This window comes from Myxine glutinosa, chromosome 5 (assembly GCF_964187855.1).
Source record: "Myxine glutinosa chromosome 5, kmMyxGlut1.1, whole genome shotgun sequence".
Classification (NCBI taxonomy): Eukaryota; Metazoa; Chordata; class Myxini; order Myxiniformes; family Myxinidae; genus Myxine; species Myxine glutinosa.
Window position 1 is genome coordinate 126,679,707 of NC_136265.1, and position 20,594 is coordinate 126,700,300.

The 20,594-nt window shown below is 44.8% G+C and overlaps 1 protein-coding gene across 5 annotated transcripts in view; it reads left to right on the top strand.

The window, feature by feature from the left end:
• The window catches only part of BCAR1 (BCAR1 scaffold protein, Cas family member), a 35,165-nt gene extending 15,315 nt beyond the window's left edge, over nt 1-19,850 (top strand). The window contains exons 1-9 of one of the 5 annotated variants that reach the window (XM_078778650.1): nt 6,720-6,820; nt 7,807-8,094; nt 8,286-8,420; nt 14,781-14,933; nt 15,063-15,194; nt 16,317-16,487; nt 16,545-17,240; nt 17,348-17,434; nt 17,872-19,850. In XM_078778650.1, the coding sequence (XP_078634776.1) occupies nt 6,785-6,820; nt 7,807-8,094; nt 8,286-8,420; nt 14,781-14,933; nt 15,063-15,194; nt 16,317-16,487; nt 16,545-17,240; nt 17,348-17,434; nt 17,872-18,399 (2,226 nt within the window). In that variant the 5' untranslated portion in view covers nt 6,720-6,784 and the 3' untranslated portion in view covers nt 18,400-19,850. Of the gene's footprint in view, nt 1-6,719; nt 6,821-7,806; nt 8,095-8,285; nt 8,421-14,780; nt 14,934-15,062; nt 15,195-16,316; nt 17,241-17,347; nt 17,435-17,871 lie in introns of those variants that run through there. The other 4 variants (XM_078778651.1, XM_068116310.2, XM_068116314.2 and 1 more) reach the window with 4 other exon arrangements.
• Nucleotides 19,851-20,594: the final 744 nt, after the last annotated feature.

Genomic DNA, 20,594 nt, shown 5'->3' on the forward strand with positions numbered 1-20,594 from the left:
GACATGTAGCACGATATCTGAAAAAGTTGTGGACGGCTTCGGACGAAACTTGGTGGATATGTCGGGTCGGTGACGAGGAAGAATCGATGAAATTTTGGTGAAGATTTGAATCTGGATCCGGATCAGAATTTTTAAAATGAATCTTCACCATTGATTAATACAACACAACATGCATTTTTTCTAGCAGGGAAAATGGCCTTAAAATGCATGTTGTGTTGTGTTGTTCACCATTGATTAATAGGGCCAAAAACGATATATGATGATATATTTCAAAAAGTTACGGGCAGATGATGACAAAACCAGGTGAATGAGTTGTTTCGGTGACAAGAACAAGCAATTATACTTTAGTTCAAATCCCAATGCAGATCCGGCCTATCTGTGGGATACAAATCATAAACTGTTGAGCCTGGCGGAGGTATTTGCTCTACCGAGTGTCGTTCTAGTTGGAACTGTTAACGTGCCTTTGCCATGGCTGATGCATTTTCCCACGGCTGGGAGGAGCTGTTCGTCTGCTTTGCTCTACAATAACAGGCGCACTCCCATGAGTGTCCAGTTCCCACTCCCCGGCCACTTCGTGCCTGGCCTCCCTCTCTTATCACCTCGGTTTTCTCGTGTTGATCGTTCTCGCTGCATCTCGTGCCGTCCGATCAGAAGTGCTCGAATGTTGACACTTACTACCGTTGACAGTAAAGGCTGAAGTTTAGATTTTCCTCGAGCAATGGTTTTATGATTTATTATTTTTCCCCTTGTGGAAATAGCTCAAACTATGAAATGGAGCAAGGCAAAAAAAGAAAAAGAAAAGAATAACAAAGTTACACGGCCTCAAACTTGCTTTGGCTTTGGGCCTGGGGAGCTTGAGTTTTTTTGTTTGTTTTTTCTTCGGAGCGTGCTGTCCTTACGTGTCCATATTCCTCCTCGGCCCTTCTTTCCCTCGATGTCCTTACCATCCTGTAAGTAACAAAATATTCTTGATGTGTTACTATAAGGCATCATATAAAGTGGGTAATGAATGGTTACCTTGACACGAAAATGCACATTCCTTGGCATGATTTGATGTTTAGATGGCATGAGACTCGAGAGATTACATTTGCACTCGTAGGTGTGTCGGTAGGACGGACTTGGCTACCCGTGTTTATGGGATTAACGTTGAGGGTGCTGTGGGTGTGTTCCCATTTTTCCGATTCTGTGGTCCAGTTTGCGATGCGGAGGGAGATGAGACTTTTAATGAAGGGCGACGCTTGGCGAACACTCGTAGGTGTGTCCTTACGTGATTTTATGATTTTATGATTTTATGATCCTCTTCCTCCTCTCAGCCAACAATAGCCCATGGGATGCCACGGTTCACCCACAAGGCACCAAGTTTCTAATCACATCTATGGTGGAGATGCACTTACGGAGGATAGTGGGCTGTTTTGTACCGATCTGGCATGATGCCTGGCAACCCCTCACCCCTTCGTTCTCCGAATCAATGAGCCGAACCTCTGAATCTGACCTTTTCGAACAGCGAGGACGGTGTTTGACAAAAAGCATTGGTAGTACAATGCATGGCCTTTCAGCGCAGACATGTCTGCAAAGGGGGAGTTACTAAATGTTTCTGAATAGCTTCTTTATCTGTTTATCTGCCCGAAGAACAAAGACGTGCTTGACTCCATTTGGGAGTGACTGAATTTCCCAAACCTGTACAGGAGTTCATCCGATTCGTTAAATGCTGCCTTCTGATGGTGCCGATGCCCAGATTTCAACCTGCAGCTGTTGACTTTAGGTCTGTATTTCTGAGCAACATGGCATGGATTGTACTGGCATGAAAAGATGCACTTCCTCTGTTGCTCTGATGAACTCTTCAAGGCTGTCTGCCCCACATTCCTCCGTCACTTTTTTAAAATTAATTTCCGTCTTATTGCATTCCTATACTATTTTGTTGCGTTCCATTTGGGCCTTTGTTCTTCCGTCTCCACGTCCTTTAAGGCATATTTTGTTGAATGTTAATTTGTCTATCCTCTTGTTTTTATAGCCTCTTGTTCAGCCTGGTGCTGGTGTTGGCTTAGCGGTCAGGGTGCCGGCTTGGGATCCTAGGATCCTGGGTTCGAATCCCGGTCGATCGCTGAATTAACGCCAGGGGGGTTGACTCAGCCTGTCATCCTTCCGAGGTCGGCAAATTGAGTACCAGCTTGCTGGGATGAATGATCCCGGTGTGTACCCCGGTTTAGAATAGGTACACCGTATCCCTGCGCATCGTAAGAGCGTGACCAAGGGTTGGCGTCAGGAAGGGCATCCGGCCATAAAAACATTGCCTCAAACAGGGAACCATGATTGTCATGGGGCCCGCAAGGCTAACCCCCGCTTTAGCGGGGAAAAATGGCCTTAAAACGATCATTCATTCATTCATATTCATTCATTTCTTGTTTTTATAGGAAATTCCATAATCAGGTGCACGTGTCTGCCGCATGTCTCTCGCTGGTATCTGGGCACCCTTGAGCACGGCTCAGTCCTCTTTTAGACGTGTGCGCACTACGTACACTGCTTTGCTGCGGTTACTTTTGGACTAATTGCTACTTTGTAATCGATCTATTGCTACCTTGTTTTCATCTTTGTCTGACTGTGAGCACTATATCTCAAAAAGTTGTGGACGGATGTAGACATAACTTGGTGGACAGGTTGGGAGTGTGAAAAGGACGAATCGATGAGATTTTGGTGAACATCCTGATCCGCATACTATAATTCTAAAAGTGATTTTTCTTTTCCATCGTTGTGAGATAGGGCCAAAAATGATATACCGTATAGCACGATATTTCAAAAAGTGGTGGACAGGTTATGACAAAACCAGGTGGATGAGTTGGGTAGGTGATGAGAACGAGCAGATTAGATGTTGTTTAGGTCAAGACAACGAGGTCGGGCCCATCAGTGGGGTAGAAAACGTAAACTGTTCAGGCTGGCGGAGGTATGTTCTCTATCGAGTGCTGTTCTACTTTCAATTCTCTTTTGGATGCTTTGTTTGTTTGGAGGTAACCCTTTCAAGGCTCAATATACTCTTCCTCTTCTTTTTTTGTGGCTCCTCCACGAGCCTCGGCTTTGTTTCTACAAAAAAAGGCATTTTAAATTCACATTTTTGATAAATCTATCTAGATGAAGGTGGGCACTTGATGGCATTGAGTGCAAAGACCTGATCCTGAAGAAGTTGGAACTTCACCATTGTACGACACGTGTGGAAAAGAAATGTGGACTTGGTGTCATCGATCCAGCGTGTGCAGACGAGATGGCCGGCTTGATGCTCTCTACCAAGGGCAGCAAACTTTTGATGCTGCAAGGTCCTTCATTTGTTGATTATCGAAGATGAATCGACATCTCTGAGATGACACTTCTCATTATTGAGTTGTCCTAGTTAATTGATGTTCAACATTAAGTCAATTTGACAGGTGTCTGTGTCCTGTAGTTGAAGTGAAACACATAGAGAACCGAGCTGCTTGCCGTGGAGCTGGACAAGCCATTTGGTGAATTAACCCCTTTGTTCAGGTTGCGTTGAGGTTTTGTTTTAAGGCTTTTCAAGTCATTCACTCGCAGTCAGGCCTCTCTTTGCCTGGGCCTTTTGTTCTGGACCGTGTCGCTCTTTCCTGCCGTGACGCACGTTGGCAAAGTTTGTTTTCCCATTGTTGTCTTATTCTGCTTCCTTTCGATGAATTTTTTTTCCTTTTATTCCACGGAGCCAAAAGGGGCACAGAGTTGGGTTTTCTATCTGTTTGATTGTACGTCTATCTGCCCGGGACACGTATTCATCAATCCACAAGTTAGCGGTATTGAAGTGAGGTCGCATTTGAACTCGTAAACTGAGCAGCCTTTTTCCTGAGTATCAAAATGGTTATTGGCCCAGAATCATAAATCCGATTATTTATCCTTTTGAGATCTTATTTTATTTGACCATTTTAATTTTGTTGGGGGGTCTTAAATGGTGCTGCCTTTTTCGTGGTGCCCATCCGTAAATTTAACTGAGGGTACTAGGTGTCAACCGCAATGTGTGGGCCAGATTATGAGTATTGGAGACCAGATCAGGCAGTGCAGGTGATTATGAGCCAGTTGGGTTTTTACGAATGACTGGAAGCACCCACTCACTAAGGGAGCAGCCAGGTGGGGTTATGTTGTTATCCTTATTACCTCTGCCACCAAAGGTGGATGGAGGTTATATTTTCACCCCTGTCTCTGTTGTTGTTTTTTTTTGTTGTTTTTGTATACTGAATCGAGGCTCGTGAAAGAGCTAACATTTATTTCACAAACAAATCAACCAGACAAACAAAATATATAAAAAGAGGGAGCGGAACACAAGATGGGTAGAGAAGGGGAAGCGCACAAACACAACATTTGAGAGCAGGGAGAAGTGTGGGAGGGAGAGGGCTTGGGGAGAGGAGGTGTGGGAAGGGGGGGGGGGGTTTGTGAACAAGATATCTCAAAAAGTTGTGGACGGATTTGGACGAAATTTGGCAGAGATGTAGTGTAAGGGATAAGGACGAAATGGTTGGATTTTGGTGAAGATCCGGATTCGGATCCGGGTACTATAATTTTTAAAGTGATTCTTCACCATTGGGAGATAGGGCCAAAAACGATACACAGCAGGATATCTCAAAAGGTTGTGGACGGATTTGGACTAAATTTGGTGGAGAGGTTGTGTGTCTAACAAGGAAGAAACTTTTCGATTTTTGTGAAGATCTGAATATGGATTCAGATATGAGAATTATTTAACTTTTTAAGTGATTCTTCGCTGGAGTGATGTGGCTAAAACCAACACATGTATATCAGGATATCTCAAAAAGTTATGGACGGATTCGGATGAAACTTGGACAGGTTGTGTGTCTGACAAAGAAGAATCGATTCAATTTTGGTGAAGATCCGGATCCAGCTAGTATAATTTTTAAAGTGATTCTTCACCATTGAGTGATATGGCCAACCAGGTGGAGGTATGCTCTCTCCTGAGTGCTGTTCTAGTTCAAACATGTAATTCAAAATACATCTCTCCAAAATACCTCTCGCTGCACAATTTAAAACCTCTCACTGCACTGGAAATCATGGCGTCAGGAATACTGTACTGTAAAGGGTGGGGACTTTGTAATACCCTCTCCCAACTGGAGCGTAGCTACACAATACATATTTACATAGAGAAGCTGTGTCCCTCCCCTCTTCTCCTCCCCCACCCCACCCCTTTCCCCCTTCAAGACCACTGGGAAAGATAAAAACACCCCTATACACTAATTGGTGTCATGCTCATCATATGCAGCAAGCCTGGATGTAATCGGCCCAGAACTTTAGGAGTGGCTCGACAAACAAACAAACACACACCGGTCCGTGAATTAAAGTAAGGATCTGATAGCAACATGGTCATTCTCCTGAGATTAGCTTGGGTTCCAGGAGCAACAACACACAACATGCATTTTAAGGCCATTTTCCCTGCTAGAGCGGGGGTTAGCCTTGCGGTCCCCATGACAATCTTCTCCATCTTGCCCTATTTTCTGCATCTCCCCTTGTTAACCCCCTTGCCCGCATTTCTTCTTCCACCATACCATCTTTAGCCAAGTCTTTCTCGGTCTTCCCCGTCCTCTACTTCCTTCTACATTCATTTCCATCACTCTTCTCAACCAGTCACTTTCAGCCTTCCCCAACACATGACCAAACCATCTCAACCTGTTCCTCTTCACAGCATCAATCACAGGCTCCATCACAGGTTCCAGGAGCATAGAATTGAAAATCTTATACACTGCTGTCTTCAGCCAGATTGGAACCTTTTTTTTTTCCTTCTTCTTTTGAATGCTGCCCATTCTCTATCCGGAAGAGGTGACAATGAGAGAGCCCGGCAGCTGTCTTTCCCCTCCACCTTTTATGAACCCCCTCTCCCATTATGGGTTTCCAATCCAGCTGCTATCCATTGTTCCCGGGTGCTTGGGCTTCAGGTCTCTATAGCCCATATTCCTGCACGATGTCCAAGGCAGTGGGACTCTGATGCCACCCTCGAAATTCCATTTTCTGTTCAACAATAATGTACTTATTTTATGATTACATCATCATTGCTTTGAAAGGACATGGGTGAGATTCTGGATTAGAATTTACACAAGTTTGAAAATAAACTATTAGTCTCTCAATACTATTAAGTTCCCCAGCACCACACCATTAGTGACATCATGGGATGGCCTCCTGAAGGCCTCTGTGCTCTCATCAGTTGGCTAGGCATTACATTTTTAATGTTACTTTTTTAATGATAATACTTATATTACTTTTTTAACGACGTGCGAAAGTGACTTTATAAAGCATGTATTGTATGATAAGTGCGTTTGGAACCAAACTCGCCTGATCCTTTCGCCTATTGTGTGAGAATGCCTAAAGAGCCATGCTGGGGGAGTTACGGAGTCAGGCAGACATGAGCAAATGCCTAACTGCTGACGTTGGTGCCAGGAGCTCTGCCTTTATGGCTCTATCCAGTAGGCTGGGTGGGGGAGTAGGTGGGGAGGAGATAGAGAGAAGCAGATGCACATAGTTAAGAGCAGGGAAAGGTTGATGGTAGGAAGAAAAAAAAGAAAAAGAGGAGACCAAAGTGTATGCGGTAGATCACTAAGGGGGTGAGACATTGTGCGGACGGCTGTCGAGGCATAGTGGAGTGCAGGAGGGATATGAGAAAGGTGGAGAAGAAAGGAGGGGGAGGAGGAGGAGGAGGAGGAGGAGGAGGGTGCTCAGGAAACGGAAACATTACAGGCAAAGCACAGAGTCTGGGAGAGAGAAGGATGGAGAGGGACAGTGCTGCATTCCTTCGATGGTAGCTCAACTCGGATTGGGGATGAAGGTTGGGGTAAGTGAAGTGCAAACAATGGATGAGCGAGCGCTTAAATGTTATGTTCTCAAATCATATTTGTGAGATGAGAGGGACATTGCAAGTCCATGGGAAGGCAGCATCATTTATTGACCTTTACTTTAACAAAGAAGAGCAATCGACCCTTTTGAAAGCTGCCCCCTTACTTTCCTGAATGTCTAAAGCTTTGTGGCGCAAGCATTCCTTTTGGGTTCGATCAGGGGTTCTCCTCTCTTTTTTTTTTTTTTTTTTTTTTTACCGCTATGCCATGTCACTATGGCTGTGCAGGAAGAATGTCCTCTCGTTGCTTGGACCTCATTTTGAATTGGATGCATTGGCTGTCCTTTAATTTAGCTCGGCTCTTGATGATGTTAAACCAAAATGCCATTTCCCATGACACTTTGTGGTGCCATTTTTGGCACATTTTCATGGTGATGAAAGTATGGCTTTTTGGTTCCACACAGGTGATTTGAAGTAGACGTCTGATTACCTGGGCCTTGCAGGGCAAGCAAGGGCTGAAGCTTTGGTGTGAGTAGAAAAGTGTATTCAAGAAAGGACAAAGGTGCCGAATGAGCCTTTAAACCAGAATGAATACGGCACAAAGTTGTGCACGCAGTCGTTGGAACCACCGAATACTCTGTTACCACTGAAATACCACTCGATTGTTTCGAACTTCATGCACTACGTAGACATCTTTGTCTTTGAATGCTTTATGGTTTATGCTGCATTTGAGGCCAACTATATATCCGGGACCACCATTTTCTGACCAAAAATGTTTATTTGGCTCAAAATATGAGAACGTCAGCTGCTGTTTGTACTTTGTACAAGCCTTTGTACTTTGTACAAACTGCACATTATGACCAAAGTGATTTCTGAGGGAAATCCAAGTTAAGTTGGTTTGGGATGTCCAGGAGGGATTTTAAAATGTAGATGTTTCTAAATATTTATCATTGGTTTGTCTTCTTCCCCTCCTCCCCTCTCCCTAGAATGTGCTGGCCAAAGCCCTGTATGACAATGTGTCGGAGTCGCCAGACGAGCTGGAGTTTAGGAAGGGGGACATCGTCACGGTGCTTGAGCAGAACGCTGGTGGTTTGCATGGGTGGTGGCTCTGCTCGCTTCATGGGCGGCAGGGAATCGCCCCCGGAAACCGGCTGCGTCTCCTCGTGGGGCCGCGACCGGGAGGGCCGGGTGGAGGTCCGGGTGGTGGCGGGCCTGATGGTGAAGGTGTTTACCAGGTGCCCCCTTCCTTTGCTCCTGTGCAAGATCTCTATCAGGCACGTCCTGCAAAGCCGTCTTTGCATCTATTGTGTTTGTTGTTCATCTTCCTATCCCTTTGTTATCTTCTACTTCCTCTCACATCACCATTAGTGTTATTGAGTGGAGGATTGCAAATTTGTTCCAATTTATACAAATCTGTTTATATTTTCAACTTTATTCTTTCTGTCTGCCATTCCGCCCCCAAAAGGTCCCACTTCCTGTAAGCTCACCCCAAGATCTGTACAATGTGCCAACTTCATTTGGATTCTCAAGTGCAGATTTGTACCATGTTCCCCCTGCTGCTGGCAAGGATTCCATCATGACCTCCTGGGATCCATCCAAGGTTCGTCTGATGGACGTCTTATTTGTAACCCACAAAGAATGTCGCTTTCCTCTTTGACCGTATCTTGTTATTCCTTCTTGCACACCATTTGCTTTACGAAGGTAGAACCACCAGATGATCGTTCAAGTCTTGCACTGATGCTTCGTGTAGGCGAGGCGTTGCATCACTGGGTGTTGTATCTTTCAGAAGGGACACAAAGCTGGTTGATGTTTATACAAGACACCACAATACCTTTTGGGAGAAGTAGGCCATCGTATGCCAATATCCTGGCCAAATTGTAATTTCCTACCACTAATATATGAAGTCTCTGCATCAGTGGTACAGCTGCAGGTATGCGTTTCAGTGGACCAAATTCATGATTGAATCCCAGTGAAATATGGCGAATACATAGATCTTCTTTTTGCATAACATTTGTTTTTGTTTTTTACCACTACCACTTCAACGCCCCCAATTTATTCCTCCTTCGTGTGTGGTCGCCTGGAGAATGATTATCTAATACATTGAACGAATAATTACCCTTTGGGTAGTCAAGAGTTCGAGCACTCACTTGTAATTTCATCGATCACATAAAAACCGCATTTGTAGATGTAGGATGAATCGATCGTTTCATTCATCCAGTTCTCTCATCCGTGGGACTGAAGCCAAAATTCAACTTAGAACGCATCCATTTTGAGATGCTCGACTCGATTCAAATCAACAGGTTGCGGAAGACGAGATCAAGATTGCTGGTCTGAGGTCTTGCCTTGGAACACTCGATTGGAGGGCTGTACCAAGAGTAATCTCTCAGCCAAACCTATAACCATTCACCGAACCGACCAGCAGTGGCATTTTCATCTTTGTATTTTGATCTTTCTAAAAATTCCTTTTCTGGGCGAGGACATCGAATTGACAGTAGATTGTTACCATCATGGTGTTTAATGCATTTTAACGATATTCTCGTTCCAAACAATCAATTTCTCTTTTGTCTCGATTCACAGTGACGTCATATGTCTGTCCTTTTATGGTAAAAGAGGAAGGAAGTGGGATTAAACGATCATTTGAGAACGACAATCCATGACGTAGTACTCCTCATAACTGATATCTCAATATTGGTCCTTTACGCGTTTTGATGGAATGGAGGAGGGGGCGGGGTGTTTGAGCACACAAAACCTGAGGGACGTTCTTTCCACAACAATGAGGGAGAGGCCGCAGTCCATTGGCCGTACAAGGACACCCTTCCTCTTCTCTTCCTGTTTGTGCTGGGATCCTTCATGTTGGTTTAATGTGGCCATTTTGATTAATTGTTTGCATCATTAACTTCAAACCGCTTTCTGTTGTGATGCGAACGTTATCGACTGGTGTTTATGATTCGTGAGTATTCTGCAAGAGAGTGCCATTAGGATGGTGTAGCATGCAGTTTAAAATTCACATTTTTGTTTAAGGCTCATGGAGGATCTTTTACATGAATGGCAGACTACATAACAACAACATGCATTTTAAAGGCCATTTTCCCTGCTAGAGCGGGGGTTAGCCTTGCGGTCCCCATGACAATCTTCTCCATTTTGCCCTATTTTCTGCATCTCTCCTTGTTTAACCCCCTTGCCCGCATTTCTTCTTCCACCATCTTTAGCCAAGTCTTTCTCGGTCTTCCCCGTCTTCTACTTCCTTCTACATTCATTTCCATCACTCTTCTCAACCAGTCACTTTCATCCTTCCTCAACACATGACCAAACCATCTCAACCTGTTCCTCTTCACAGCATCAATTACAGGCTCTATTCCCATCATCTTTCGCAATTCATCATTTGTCTTCCTCTCTCTCAACGATACTCCGCACATCCGTCGAACCATTCGCATTTCCACCCTTTCCAACCTTCGTTGCTGCTCTACGTTCATTACCCATGTCTCGCTCCCATAAATCAAAACACTTCTCACACATGCAGCATACACCTTTCCCTTCAGCTTCAACGACACTCCCCTCATCATCAGCACGCCACTCAATTCCCGAAACTTCTTCCATGCACATCTCACTCGAGCAACCGTTGCCGAGTCTGATCCACCTTCTCCATTCTACATAAGGTGTGGGATTCAAACCTGTTGCACTGTATGCCAAGCGCTCTGCGATATTGACTGCGCCTCCAGTTTGAAGGAACAAGTTGCGCAGCACATTGCTGACCCCTTTATACCCTAGAATCCCTATATGGAGTCGGTTCACGTTAAAGTGGGTGATAAATTGTGAAGCACGGTTTAGGAAGGACATTGGGATGAGTGGGGAATGGATGAAAGCAAATGTCGAGGTGCCTTGGTAATGCCCAGGGGTTGATGTGTTTTGATGGAATCTCTTTGGCGCTCTTCTCACCTCCCCTCACCCTCTCCCCAGCCCCCACTCTCTTTCTCTGCCCTCCTCTCACCACTGTCCCTCTCCTGCTCCTCCCCACTACCTCTTTCTTCTCGCTTCTATGCCTTGTTTGCTCCACGACGCTGTGCTAAAATACCAGTCTCTTGGGATGCAGATGGGAGGTGTGGGGTGTTGGCACAAACAACAGCAGTTAAACGGGGAAGGACAGGGATCTGGTGGCTTCAGGGCAGGAGAAGGGGTGCAGTGATGAAGCGGGGTGGTGTGTCGTCCTTTGGAAATCATGGACCCCTAACCCCATTTTGTTTGCTCTTATTTTCGGGACGTTTGAGGTTTTGAAATGCAACAATTGTCGATAATTGCCCCTTCTCCTCTTACATGGAGGGGGATGTATTGTTTTTATGCATCTTCAGCCGAAGGCATTATGTTTTTGGATTGGCTGTCCGTTGCCAGTTTTTTTGAGACCACGATAACTTGGGAACCACTGAAGGGATTTCAACCAAGCTTGGCACAAGTATGTTCTGTAATACAAAGAGGGTCAAAGGTCCCACACATTTTGAAAATCACATTGCAGACCATAACTACAGTTAACCATAACTACAGAAGCCTCGATCTTTCTGTTCTCTCTCCTACTTGTCTCTCTTTTCTCTGCCGTGACCGTTAATTTTTCATGTGACCTTTAATTGAGACCAAATGTTAGCGGTTTGACATCTAACGTGGGAGGAGGCATATCCATGGACACAGTTGCGTCAAGTTTTATTTTCTAATTCCTGTGTCTTTCCTTTTTAATTTTACTTTTCTTTTTTTGCCAACAAATTACGATCGCACACCATTCCTTCATTTTGGACCCAATCCTCTTCAAATTTGGCAAGGACCTTTGTCTAATACATCGACATTTAAAAAAAAATCGATTTAGGAATGGCCCCCACTTTTATTTATAGGGTCAAAGGTGAATTTTTACATTCCCTTGTATTTGAGTCGCGAGAGATGAGATTTGGTACAACAGGTGTTTTCAAACAGCTGTGATAGCAATGCGGAGAAACATTGTGGGTTTTGGCCATTTTTGCGGGTTATACTGTGGCCATAGGTCAAAATCGGTCACAAAAGTACGGTTTTGATTTGTCATGCCTTTTGTAGTTCAACCAAACCCCGAGAATGTCTGCGATTGTAGTTGTCTGATTTATTTGTTGCATAAGAGCTTGTGTTTTTACAATGCCAAATGCTTGAGGATGAGCAAAAGCTCCTCCATGAACTTTGAGTAGACACTACATACAAATTGATTGTGGATAATGAATTCCAACATGTTATAACCATGCCATTAATGCTTGGGCTGCCAGCTGGGTCATGTCATGTGTCTGACATGTACTTTGGTGATATGCTGTTGCTATCTGATTTCTGATAATACTGCTGTGGTGGTCCCAGTTATCTGGCGAGTTGCCTCAATGCGACTTTAAGGGTCAACCGTTTTGTGGACCTCCCTGCCGGATCACGTGTCTAAAAGCCACAATACCGTGCAGGTTGGATGTACCGAATCGGTCCAGCGCTATGCCAATTAAGTACCACACGTCTCAATTCCAATTCGGTCGAGTGAGCCTGAAATGCGCAACGTGATCTTGTATGTGGCATTAAGAACCGCACACAATTAATCCCTCAACGGGCTTTTTTTGCAATCCCCAAGTAGAACCACGATAACCAGAATTCACCCTGGGACCAGGTATGTTTAATTATTATAATAATGATGGTTAAATGGGTTGAAACAGAATGAAGGCAAGCAATAACAATAATGATGTAAAACCCTGAACCCACTACCGCACATACGACATACGTGCCCATGGAACAACGAACGATCAGGCTGCCTCAAATAAATATGCCTTAGAGCCCACAGACACACCACAGTAGATAGACATTAGAGGCTGATGATGATGATGCTCATCCGTTCCAGGATAAGCCCTGATACAGCGCATGTGTAAGCTCTGTAAGCCCGCTGTAAGCTCTGCGTGCATCTGCTCATCTGTTGCGTGTGCTTTTATCACCTCTGGCCCATACCTCACGCCCTGACATCCCGTGTTCTTTCCCTCTCACTCACCATTGGGCCCGTGTTCTTTCCCTCTCACTCACCACTGGCCGAAGCCCAGTCTGGGGACAGGACAAAACTGTCTCCGACCTGCATCCCGATGGTCCTTGTGCTGCAGGATCCATTGTGATGGTGGAGCTGGCTTTTCCTGCCTAAACAACGGGCCCAGGCAAATGCTATAAATGACATTTAAGGCAGATTACAGAGCGTAAAACACCAAATATAAGTAAGATTCAAAGGTATGGTGGCTTTTTAGACACAGACACTAGGATAGGGAGATGTCTTCTGTCTAGACATATAAGCGACGCATTTCTAATATCACGATTAATTACTTCACGCTTACTCTAGGCATCATTAAGGAAATAACTGCTCCATATTAAGCATTATGAACCCTCCAGGAGTCTGATTTATTTGTTGCATCAGAGCTTATGTTTTATAGCGTCCAATGCTCGAGGTGGAGCTAAAGCTCCTCCATGAACCACATGAGTAGACAGCACGTACAAATTTATTTTGGATAATGGATTCCAACATCTCATCACTGTACCATTAATGCTTGGGCTGCTATCTGGATCATGTCACATGTTTGACATGTACTTTGTTAATATGCTGGTGCTATCTGATAAGATACTGGTGTAGAAATTGAAAACGATCCCTTTATTTTATTCTGACGAAATTCACTTAGTCACTTCCTTTCACCGAGCAGCTAAGCACACTAATGTTCCAGCTGGAAATGTGATGCATTGATTTCTCAATTACAACTTCAGGCCCTCTGACCCCTTTCCGCGCACACATAACTTTTATTATTCTGGGTTTTGATCGTTTCATAATCACTTTTTTTTTTTTTTTGCAGAAGTACAGTTTCAAATTTCCTGGTAACAAATTGGGAGTTGAAGGCAGCGGAGTGGGAGTAGAGGTAGACGAAGGCTTTCTCTTTATTTATTTATCGACGTTTGTTCTTGGGGCTTTAGCTGATGGGAAAGTTAAATATGAAGTTCTCTTCACAGTCTGAGACTGACTTTCTTATGGTGGGATAGATGAGGCCGAGCAATCCACAGGTAAATGTGAATGGATACTTTGCACAGCTGTGATCAACTCGAGCACGTCGATCTTGCGCCGGGCATGGCGTGTCGTGTCGTGTCGTGTCGGGTCGAGGACAGGACAGGACGGGACAGCGTGGGGTCAAACAGGCCGTACATATTGAGAGGGAATCGCACACTTGTGTGAAGTTACGCACTTTATCAACAAAGAACACAATAAATATATTTTCGTTCCATCATTATCTGCGTCATATTATTTTCATTTTTATCATTGCAAACATTGGGAATTGATGACTTGTTTTAATGTCAAAGGAAGTTTTTATTTTTATTTTGGTCCATATTTGATCCTCGGCAAATGCTCAAACCACAACAATTCGTTGAGAACTGTCATGCTTTTTCAATTTTTTTTACCTCCGCCACCAAAGGTGGATGGAGGTTGTGGATGGATTCGGACTAAATTTGATGGACAGGTTGGATGTGTGATAAGGACGAATAAAAGTGATTTTGGTGAAGATCCGATTCCGGATACGAGAATTAAAAAAAAAAAAAACTTTCAAGTGATTCTTCATCATTGAGTGACAGAGCCAAATACGATATATAGCATTATATTTCAAAAAATTTGTGGATGGATTATGACAAAACTTTGTGGAAGAGTTGATTAGGCGACAAGAACAAGCCGATTAGATTTTGGTTCAGGTCCGAATCCAGAACCGGCCTATCACTGGGATACAAAACATAAACTGTTCAGCCTGGTGGAGGTATGCTCTCTACTGAGTGCCGTTCTAGTTATCCCTGTTATCACACTGTTAACTCTGAAATTCAAGGCAGGTGTTTGTTGTTGAAATAAATAATACCATCCTCCTGCAGACACGTTTTTTTCTTGATGAACTAATATTGCTTTGATATTTGGCCACAGGGAACCGGTCCTGCTTGTGGAATCGCATACGGATCCCATAAAGACCCAGAGACTGAAGCTTATTCAATTCCACCACCGCGTGTAGGCCAGGCCACGGCCATACCTGGTCACCAGTTGTATGACTTCCCTCCAACCCACACTACCACCAGTGAGGTAACGATACCAGCGTGACTCGAGAAACATGATTGGCTTGTCGAAATCCTGCTGAGTACGGAATATGAACGTAGCCTTTATGCACCTTGCTGATAGTGTCGTTAAATTGTCTGCCAACTCCCTTTCCAGGTGTATGATGTCCCTCCAATGGCGATGCGAGGTCCAGCTACTCCCAGCCCAGCTGCAACAGTTATAACCCGCTCCCCCACGAATGACATTTATAATGTCCTCCCTTGTACTGGCCAAGGAGAATCACATGAGGCAAGTTTTATCTCCTTGCTCCCTCCACCACTGACACATGACACACGCGATTTGGGCTATTCGGGGATAATTTTCCTTTAATTATTTCAGGAAAACATTTTTTGCATTTGCTTTGCCCCTCCCCCTTGTTACTTTTTAGAGTTCATTAAATATTTTGGATGTATCGTCGAGTACGGTAGTCCATGTATGGGAGTCTGACCGACCGATCATCCGTCCATGTACTTTTGTGTACGCGATATTTCAAAAAACATCGATCATTTCGCTTTCATGTTGCGGATATCTATTCCTCATGACATTATCTCAGTGATTAGATCACAGCTGTGATTGGCTGAATTATGTTGCCATGGCAACCATCTCGGTAACTTGGCATGTGGATGTGATATTTCAAAAAACATTCAGGATTTAGCTTTCATAACACACAGATCTATTCCCCATACCCAAAACACGGGTGACTTAGATTACATCAGCTCCTTGTTTTTCTTCCGTCAATGCGCACTGGCTGTGTATTTTGAAATGGTGGAATTTTACAGACTTCGTTCACCTTATTCCTTCCTTTCACTTTTGTTCGCCTTTCCTCCCCAAAGTTTCTGCTGTCCCCACTCCCCCTTTTCCCCTCCCACCCCTTAAAGCTACAATCCCATTATCTTCCTTTTTGCAAATTATTTTTTGTATTTACCCCAATCACATCCCACCTTAGTTTTCTTTTTCCTGCGTAATATGCCTGTCACCCCATAATGCCTTCTTCTTTTCATGATGTTTATTGTTGCCAGTTTTGTATTATTTGTATTTTAAAAAGAGTTCAGATGTTCTGCCACATATTAATTAAATATGACAGTGTATTACATTTATTTAATGTTAGTCTCACATTAGGTTCATCCTTGTTGATTGCATCATCTTCATGCTATCTTGTGGGGATTTTGATTGCCAGGCATGGCAGCGATTCATGCACCTTTCTTCCAAGGCCATAAAGGTTAAAACAGAAATAATTGCATTATGCACACTATTGAGCTACCCCAATGAAGAGGGAGGGGTCTTAAAGTATTTTTGCTTTATGTCAAAATTATAAAGTGTGTGCTTGATTTAAAAAAAAGAAAAAAGAATTGTTTTCCCTCTATCCCTCAGGTTTATGATGTTCCTCCATTGCGTGGTTCTGTAGCAACTCACGATGAAACGTACGATGTACCGCCTTCGTTTGGCCTGCGCGTGCCCCCACCACCTGCATCCCCTCAGGAACCCAGGTCCCGGCCTGAAGATCTCTATGACGTTCCTCCATCATTACGACAACTTGAAATTTATGACATACCGCCCTCGCTCGCCAAGACCCAGCGATCTCCTTCCCCTCAAGAGGTCTATGATGTTCCACGCGAGTTGTCACGTGCCCCTACTCAAACGCCTCCGGTCACCTTTCTTCCAGCCTCTTCTGCAGCTCCCGATTCTGTTGTCTACGACATTCCACCCCAGGTTTCTCGTGATTCAGAATCTCGACCTTTCTGTCTCGATGCTGATGCAGCTCTTGCAACCCTGACAAGGCTCCAGTGCCCTATTGATGAGATCGGGGACAGCGATGCACTCCGGATCGCACTAGCTGACCTCTGTGGATTAGCAGAGATGGTGACGTCGAGAGTGGAGACCGGGGATCGAATGTTGTATGCTCGCCTCTCACGACAAGTGTCCCGTCTCTTGGAAGCAGCCAGTGTCTTGGAGAAAGCTGCCAAGGACTCTGAGGCTCGGATGGCGGTTTCACGCACTCTTCCGGACGAGGCACGACAACTGGCGATAATAGTGCGAGCAAACAAAGCGATCCTGTTCCGGAGGGCCACATTGCCTTCCGGTGAGGCAGTTGTGCATAAGAACCCAGTCCCTAAACCACCTCGGCTTAGACCCGATGGAGGAGCTGCCGGGTGTCCCCAACAGCAACATCGGCCCAGCTCCATCCAGTCGCGGCCATTGCCTTCTCCGCCGCGGATGTCTCCAGTAGAGGGTGCTCCGTCTTGTGACGAAGAGGACTGCAGCTGGCTGGAAGACTATGATTATGTTCACCTGCAGGTGAGACAAAACTGGAGGCTAATGTTGCATTAACTTATATTACCGTAGCACCACCTTGTTCACTTTTAGAGCAACATGTCTGATTAGGTTATTTTGTGTCTGTGAAGGGGAAGGAGGACTTTGAGAAGGAGCAGAAGGTGCTAATGGAGAAGGGAGCACCCCACATTAACAAGGCTTCCAACATGCAGGAGCAGGTACAATGGGAACCGTGAAACCGATGATGATTAACACTAATTTGTTTTTTTCCACTTTCTTTGACTTTGGTCTCTGCCCTCTTTGTTGTTTTAACTTTGAATTCCAACGTCTATAGTTTAACAAGAAATATATTTGGTGTCAGGTGTTCCACGCAGCCAATGCTGTAATATTTTGAGCAATCAAAAGTTCGTTTGCATCTGTACGAATGCTGAACTAGTTTTGTCAGCTATTTATCTGGTTTAAAAAAAGGCTTGCGTTGTCAAAAAGTAACAGCACCCAATGAATTTGAATTTTTGTACCTGCATCTTTGGGTCATTTCAGTAAAATCCGAAAATATATACTTTTAAAAAACTATCGTAAGGGGACAATATATTTACAAAATAAATATTGTACATGAGAACAAACCCTTTATGCTTCTCCCAACCCCCACCCAAAGCTTTTGGAGATTGGTACAGATCGGCAGCCTTCCACAATGGACCAGGTGAATTTGCCTTCTCCAGACCTTGGTGGGCTGACACCAGGTGGTGCAGTGCAGCTGACCAGTAGTCATCCCCAGCTTGCGGCACAAGACCGCGCACTTCTCCGATTCTACGCTGCGCAGTGCCAGGAACATGCGGGGTCATTAAGGGCAGCTGTGGGGGCCTTTGGGACATGTGTGCGTGCTCGGGGTCCTCCACGTCTCTTTGTCGCCCACGGAAAACGTGTCGTCTTGGCTGCACACCGCCTCGTATTTGTAGGGGATGCTCTTGCGCGTGCGGCAAGGCGCGGAGAAGTGCGCGATGCGGCAGCGAGGAGGGCCGATGTGCTTTGTGGCTTGCTCCACCGTGCCGTCGCTGCCACCAAAGCTGCTGCTCTGGCCTATCCCGAGCCGGGCCCTGTGCAGGAGATGGTGGAAGGAGTGGCAGAGTTGGCTCAACAGGCTGGAGCTTTCACTGGACTGCTTGCACAGTTAGCAGCACTCTGAGGTCAACCTTGTATTGTCGATATTTACCCTTCATGATAGGTTTGTCACAATGCCAGAACCACTAACTCGCTTCCATATTTCTGACGACCTTCCACAAAACAACATCCTTGTAGTTTTGGACGACTCGTGCCTGGGATGTTGCAGGTTTCGGAAAGGTCAGTTATTTTGCCTCACCCATCCAAAATGAAGGAAAAAAAACAAAATGTTCTCGTATTGAAGATCGTTTGTTGAAACAAGTTTAGTCTCAAGCGTGGGAGTGCTTTTTATTGGTGGACACAGGCTGTGGCAGCAAATGGATTTTGTGCCACCTTGGTTTAAAATTGTCTATTTTTTGTTCAAACTAATGCAGATCCTCGAGTTGAACCGATTGTCTTTTGCTGTTCTACTTTGGAAGCACCACATAATGTGGGAACTAGCGGTTCGTGGTGCGGACTCCCTTTAGGGGCTTGAATTAGAACCTTTCAGTCTCCCAGAGCAACGAGGTTTCGGTTTAAGGTCGGAATTTCAGATTTGTATTCATTTGACGATGACGTCTGGTCTGTGGAATTTGTAGAATCATTTAGACGGCACACATTTTGCTGGTTCGTTCACCTTTTCTTGTCTGCTCGTCCCTCGTAAAATCAAACACCAGTTGTTCTTCCATCTGTCGTACCGCCTTTTGTAAGGAAAATGGAAGGCACGTATGCCAATAATTTATGCCCTCGCTCTTGGCCAAAAAAACAAACTTTTTTGCACGTTCTTAGCCACGATCCTACTGCCTGTGCCCCATTCGAGTCTCTTAACAGTGAACCTCACAACCAAGGGCTGCATTCCACTTCCATCTTTAAGTTACGTGCATGTTGAGTTTTCTTTCTATCTGTAAACGCCTTTTCTGGGTGCCTTGCTCTTATTTTGGGAGTTTTGAGTTCACTCGTGCTCGTACACGACTGGTTAACCTGGAGATTTGCAGCGCGAGTGCAACCCGTTCGTGAGAATGAACCGGCTTTGATAAAACACCAAGTAAGGGTGCCATGTTTTGTTGGAGTTGAAACGTCGTCCGACGCTGTTGTTTTGGGTTTTTTTTGCATTCGTCGGACAAGTGTAAGATAAATCTACTTGCTTTACAGTGATCTTACCAGAGCTTACCAGAGCAGCAGCTTGACCAGTATGTCTTCTTCTTTACCGTACAACTTTTTTTTTTAACGGATCGTGGTACACACGAGTGCCATCGCCTTTCTCGATTCTAGTTTTTCCAGTTGAATTGTCCATGGCGACGTACGTTGCAAGTAAAAGTAATCTTCCCAGTATTTTGGAACTGTTGTCATTTCCCATTTTCTACTTCTTGTTCCTTTCCTTTAGCTTGTTAGTGTCTGAAGCCTTTTGTAAAATGTTTTTAAACCCGTTGGCTGTTTTTCTGAAACGTAGCAAAGCTGTAATTTATCGACTTTTATAACAATGAAGTTATCAGCAAAGTTGTGTGTGTACGGTTTTTATTTCGATACCTCGGACGTTTTCGCTTTATGCGCACATGCGGAAGAACCCAATCGCTTTCTGTCAGTGACCCGGCCGCCACAAATTATTTTCTTTGACTTCTGCACCACATTCTGCATCATGAAAGTTAAAGGGGCTAGGTATGAAAAGACACTTTTTTTGTGCTAGTTGCACGATTTGCTTTTCTGGATTCGTTGAGCATGGTTACAGGAAGAGGTAGAGCATTCCGATGAAGTCTGCTCATATAATGTACACAATAACCATAAAATGTACACAATCCTTCCTGGGAAAACCACATTTCAAATCTGGCCTCCAAAGCCAGTCGCCAACTGGGCATCCTCAGTCGTGCGAAGTCCTTCCTTGGCACACCTGAGCTCCTCACCACATACAAGGCTTTCATCCGCAGCTTAATGGAATACTGCTCTCCCCTCCGGGCTGGTGCTCCTGCCTCACACCTAGCTCGGCTTCACGCTGTTGAAACCAAAGCTTTCAGAATCATTGGAATCTCCCGCGATGAAGCTAACTCCGAGGGCCTTTCATTTACTCACCGCAGGCAGGTTGGTGGTCTTTCTGTCTTCTACCGACTCCTCTCCGGCCTTGCTCCCCAAGCTCTCTCTGGGCTCTGTCCCCCAAATATTCCTACAGGTCGCACAAGATCTGCCTGCAACCCTCTTATGGTTAAACTGCCAAAATCAAGACTCTCTGCTCACCTTCACTCCTTCATT